General features: G+C 59.2%; 1 protein-coding gene across 1 annotated transcript; it reads left to right on the top strand.

Moving 5' to 3' along the window:
- Positions 1-1,123: 1,123 nt before the first annotated feature.
- On the top strand, positions 1,124-3,813 carry GJA4 (gap junction protein alpha 4). Its single transcript, XM_037149775.2, has 2 exons — positions 1,124-1,175; positions 2,273-3,813. Exon 2 carries the CDS (start codon positions 2,290-2,292, stop codon positions 3,283-3,285), a length of 996 nt encoding a protein of 331 aa, XP_037005670.1. The 5' UTR covers positions 1,124-1,175; positions 2,273-2,289; the 3' UTR covers positions 3,286-3,813.
- The last annotated feature ends 645 nt before the right edge of the window (positions 3,814-4,458 follow it).

Below are 4,458 nucleotides of genomic sequence, written 5' to 3'. Positions count from 1 at the left end.
ATGGGATCCAAGCTAAAGGTGGAGAGAGTCCCCCTCCTCTGTGTCAAGTGGCCCATGGGAGTTGCCCACTGGCCTCTGATTTTGTACAGCCACCCAGGAATGGGGGTGTCAGAGAAGCCTGCAAGGACGCAGGCCGGGTTGAGAACCCGGATCCTCCACAGCCTCTGGGGTGGAGAAGGGGGGTGCGAGGGGAGGCACGGCGGTTACCCAAGCCCTAATGAGCCTTCATTGCCAGTTTCTGGCACAGTGCGGGCCCACTGGCTGCCTAACACCCAGGGGTCCCTCTTTTCACTGCGACAGCAGGCCCCCAGGGTCAAGGGAAGGGGGGCCTTCCCCGGAGGCCCTGTTATGTTCGGAGACTTTGGCATTCATCACGCCAGGAGTTTATTAAGGGAACTTACATAGGAGGAGGAGGCACATCTTGTGCGAAAAGACAACGTGGTATCCTCCGTCTCCTGCAGGGGCTAAAGTACCGTACAGGACAGGTCAGGATGGAGCAGGTGCTGGGGCATGGCCCGCCCCAGGTGAGGGGAAAGCCTTCCGAGTCAGCGAGGGCAGGGCAACAGCTGTTTCTGGAACCAGCCTCGTGGAGCCTGGAGCGTGGCGCGTGGTGCGGAGCGGATTTGGGGGAAGCGGCCCGCGTTGGGGCGGCATCTAGCTACCGGATCCGGCACCGGTCGTGCCCTAGGACAGTCTCCTCCACACTGCTTCTCCTCATCCCCATCTGCCCACCTCACAGCCCCTCCGGCCAGGTGCGTGGATCAGCAAATTCTTGTTGTAATCTTTTCTATTCCACGCCCCCCCCCCAACACCCTGCCCTGAGAAACTTGGCCTTGGAGAACTAACTGTTCCATCACCCAAGGTCGGCGGCGGCTCGGAGAGTTGGCCGCCTGGAATACCGGTGGGTGGAGGAGGAGAGAGGCCCCCGTAACCCCCGGCCCCCAGGGCCACCACCGCAGCCGCTTGCTTCCCTTGGGAGTCCCGAGAAGTAGTCGGCACCTCGCCTCCCATCCCCCGGCTCTGAAAAGCTTTGCCCGGCGTTCCCGCCCCGCTTCCTGCCCCCGCCCCGCCCCTCGGCGCTATTTAAGGAGCCCCAGGCTCCAGGCGCGGTCCTGCAGGGCTTCTCTGGCCTCCGAGAGTCCCCGCTGCCACCTGGGCCGCCTGGCAGGCAGGCGGTGAGTTGTGGTTGGGGTGGGGGGCCGGGGGGCCACCTGCCACCTGACCAGAGCTGAGGGTTACTGCTCAGATGCTCAGAGGGGGGTCTATGGCCAGGCTTTGTGCTAACAAGGGTCCTACGTTCTTTCATTGTATCCTTACAACCCCAGAGGAAGGAATATTATGATTTCCATTTTACAAGAGAGGAGACTGAGGTGTTAAGAGGTCTTCACTTAAGCGAGGCCCCAGTTTGTAAGAGGAGGTGGGGATTGGAACCCAGGTCTGGGTCCAGAGTCTGACTGGGAACAGCTTTGCTCCTTCTCTCCTTTCCTTCCTCACCCCCCTCCCCCTCCCCTAAGATGTTCTGGGAACTTCGTGGCCTATGCCTCCACCCAGCTATGACAATTGGAGAGTCTAGAATTTGGCAGCAACAGCCTGGCTGGGGCAGGTGGGGCGGGGGCGGAGGGGTGTCGGTTGAGAGGGAAGCAGAAAGGGGACCGGTGGGGCATCCCATACTTAAGAGCACGTTGCCGCTGTTGCTGGCGGGTGGAGCTAATGCGGGATGTGGCCTTTAGGGTCTAACACCCCTCCTACCCAGACTCGAAGGTAGGAATGAGATATGAGGAAGGGAGTGGGGACCTGGAGCTTTGGGCCCCCTGAGAAGCTGAACATAGCACCACCACCCCCTTCCACTGTCTGGGGACAGCAGCATGTCCTAGACGAAAGGGAGGAGGGACATGGCACAGCTGTGTGACCTTGGATAAGTACCTCAAATTCTCTGTTCCCATAGTTTCAGGAGCCTCAACTTGATCTGAATCTTTTGGGGGCTGTGGACACGCTGGGACTCTCAGGGCTGGGAACAAGAGGGACACAGATGTGTGACTAGACACGAACCTAGCTGTACCCTTGCCGGAGCGGAGCTTAGCAGCCATCATCCAAAGATCTGCCTTTAGTCCTGACCACCCTGCTGGGTGTGAGCCCCCAGGCTAGTCCCTTCTCCACCTTGAGCTTCAGTTTCCCTCTAGGTGCCTGGGGCAAGGCAGACCTCACTGCAGGCTGGTTGCTAGGGGGCAGCTGAGAAGGATGCCATGCTGAAGTGTCCTCTGTCTCCCTGCAGACGGAGGCCCAGGAGCCATGGGCGACTGGGGCTTCCTCGAAAAGCTGCTGGACCAAGTCCAGGAGCACTCCACTGTGGTGGGCAAGATCTGGCTGTCGGTGCTCTTCATCTTCCGCATCCTCATCCTGGGCCTGGCCGGGGAGTCGGTGTGGGGTGACGAGCAGTCGGATTTCCAGTGTAATACAGCCCAGCCGGGCTGCACCAATGTCTGTTATGACAAGGCCTTCCCCATCTCCCACATCCGCTACTGGGTGCTGCAGTTCCTCTTCGTCAGCACGCCCACCCTCATCTACCTGGGCCATGTCATCTACCTGTCCCGGCGTGAGGAGCGGCTGCGGCAGAAGGAGTCGGAGCTGCGGTTACTGCTGGGCAAGGACCCAGGCGTGGAGCAGGCGCTGGCAACCGTGGAGCGTCAGATGGCCAAGATTTCAGTGGCAGAAGATGGTCGCATGCGAATCCAAGGGTCGCTGATGGGCACCTACGTGGTCAGCGTGATCTGCAAGAGCTTGCTAGAGGCGGGCTTCCTGTATGGGCAGTGGCATCTCTATGGCTGGACCATGAAGCCCCTGTTTGTGTGCCAGCGCCCACCGTGCCCCCACCGTGTGGACTGCTTCGTCTCTCGCCCCACGGAGAAAACTATCTTTATCATCTTCATGCAGGTGGTTGGATTCATCTCCCTGTTCCTCAACCTGCTGGAGCTGGCGCACCTGCTGTGCCGCTACCTCATCCGGAAACTGAGGGCCCGGCAGGGCCAGGCTGCCCCTCCAGCTCAGGACAGCCCCTCGGGGCCTCATGCTGACCAGATCTTCTACCTCCCCATGGACCAGGAGCCCTCATCCGAGCCATGCCCCACCTACAGTGGGCCCCCATTCAGTGAGCAGAATTGGGCCAACCTGTCTATGGAGAGGCTGGCTTCGTCCAGGCCTCCCCCGTTCGTGGACCCATACCCCCAGAGTAACCAGAACCCCCCTAATAGCTGCATCAGCAATGCTTCCAAGAAGCAATATTTGTAGGAATCTGGGGCTTAAGTCAGCCAGCAGTGGGGCCTGGGAAGTCTGACTGCCTTGGATGCCTCCTTCTTGAAGGCACTGCAGAGATGACCAGGGCAGGGGGAAGCGGGTACTTGCTGGCCATAGGGCCTCATCGTAGGCTGTTCTTGAATGCCTGAGGCCTTCCTGGTGACCAGAGGAACCATGGTTTTCTCTCCAGAAACTCTGTCTGGCTTTGCCCCAGGCACAGACAGAGCCAGCTTGGGGTGCTCCTGGGCGAAGGTGTGGGCCCTCTGGCCTCTTTCACTTGGTTCAGAGGAACCTGGAGCCATGTTGCTCCACCCCCAGAGTCATGGAAGACTCTCCTCCACCCAGGTTGTCCTCACGCCCTCTCCTCACAGGCAAAGGCGGGTCGAGGCTGCTGGGTCGGCCTTGATTACACACACGGAGCCTGCGCGGGATCTGGCCCGTCAGGGGACTTGGTGTCCTGTTCTCATCACTCCTTTCTAGTTGCACTGTTTATGCTTCTAAAATAAACAGGACTTGACCACATGCGAGGTGTGTATATTGACGCTGCTGGGATGTGCATCAGGGCGGGAGAGGAGGGGGGCAGTTGCTTTCCCCAGGCTTTCTTTTCCATCCTGCATCATTTGTCTTGGGCCTCTGCAACCCCAACTCTGGCTAGCACCTTAAACCTTCAAACATACACCTCCTGCCCCTCAGCAGTCTGGAGTCCTAAACGTTCTGTCTTTTGAAATGCCTTGGGCACCATTCCCTCTTCATCCCCACTGCCCCAGCCCCCTCAAAAGCTGTCCCTTAGTCCATGGCCAAAGCAATGTCTGTTCCCGTTCTGTCCCGTGGCCATCCAGTGCCCCAGCCACTCTGGCCCCTGCAGTGTGCTCCCTTACTGGACACACTGTTCCCGAAGCAAGCCCGCCAGCTGAGCCCTTCACAGTTCAACTCCAGTGGGCCCTGCACCTCATCCCACCTCATCCTGGCCCATTGGTAATTGGGAGGCAGCTTTAGATCATTTGCCCCGCTCCTACCTTGGCCCTTTCTGCCCATCAGAATGAGCAGCTCAAGGGCCTGCATCATATCCCCACCATGCACCTACAACTCAGTAAGAACAGACAATGGCAGGATAGCGAGGTAGAAGAGACTGTGGCAGAACCGAATCTTTGCCTCTGAGTCACAAAA

The sequence above is a fragment of the Artibeus jamaicensis genome, unplaced genomic scaffold (genome assembly GCF_021234435.1).
Source record: "Artibeus jamaicensis isolate MK-2021 breed Jamaican fruit bat unplaced genomic scaffold, CSHL_Jam_final scaffold_847, whole genome shotgun sequence".
NCBI lineage: Eukaryota > Metazoa > Chordata > Mammalia > Chiroptera > Phyllostomidae > Artibeus > Artibeus jamaicensis.
The sequence above is the reverse complement of the archived record's forward strand: the minus strand, read 5'-3'. Positions and strand labels throughout refer to the sequence as shown.

Excerpts from the sequence above, each read along its gene's own strand:
- GJA4 (XM_037149775.2), top strand. The coding sequence starts at position 2,290 with ATGGGCGACTGGGGCTTCCTCGAAAAGCTGCTGGACCAAGTCCAGGAG.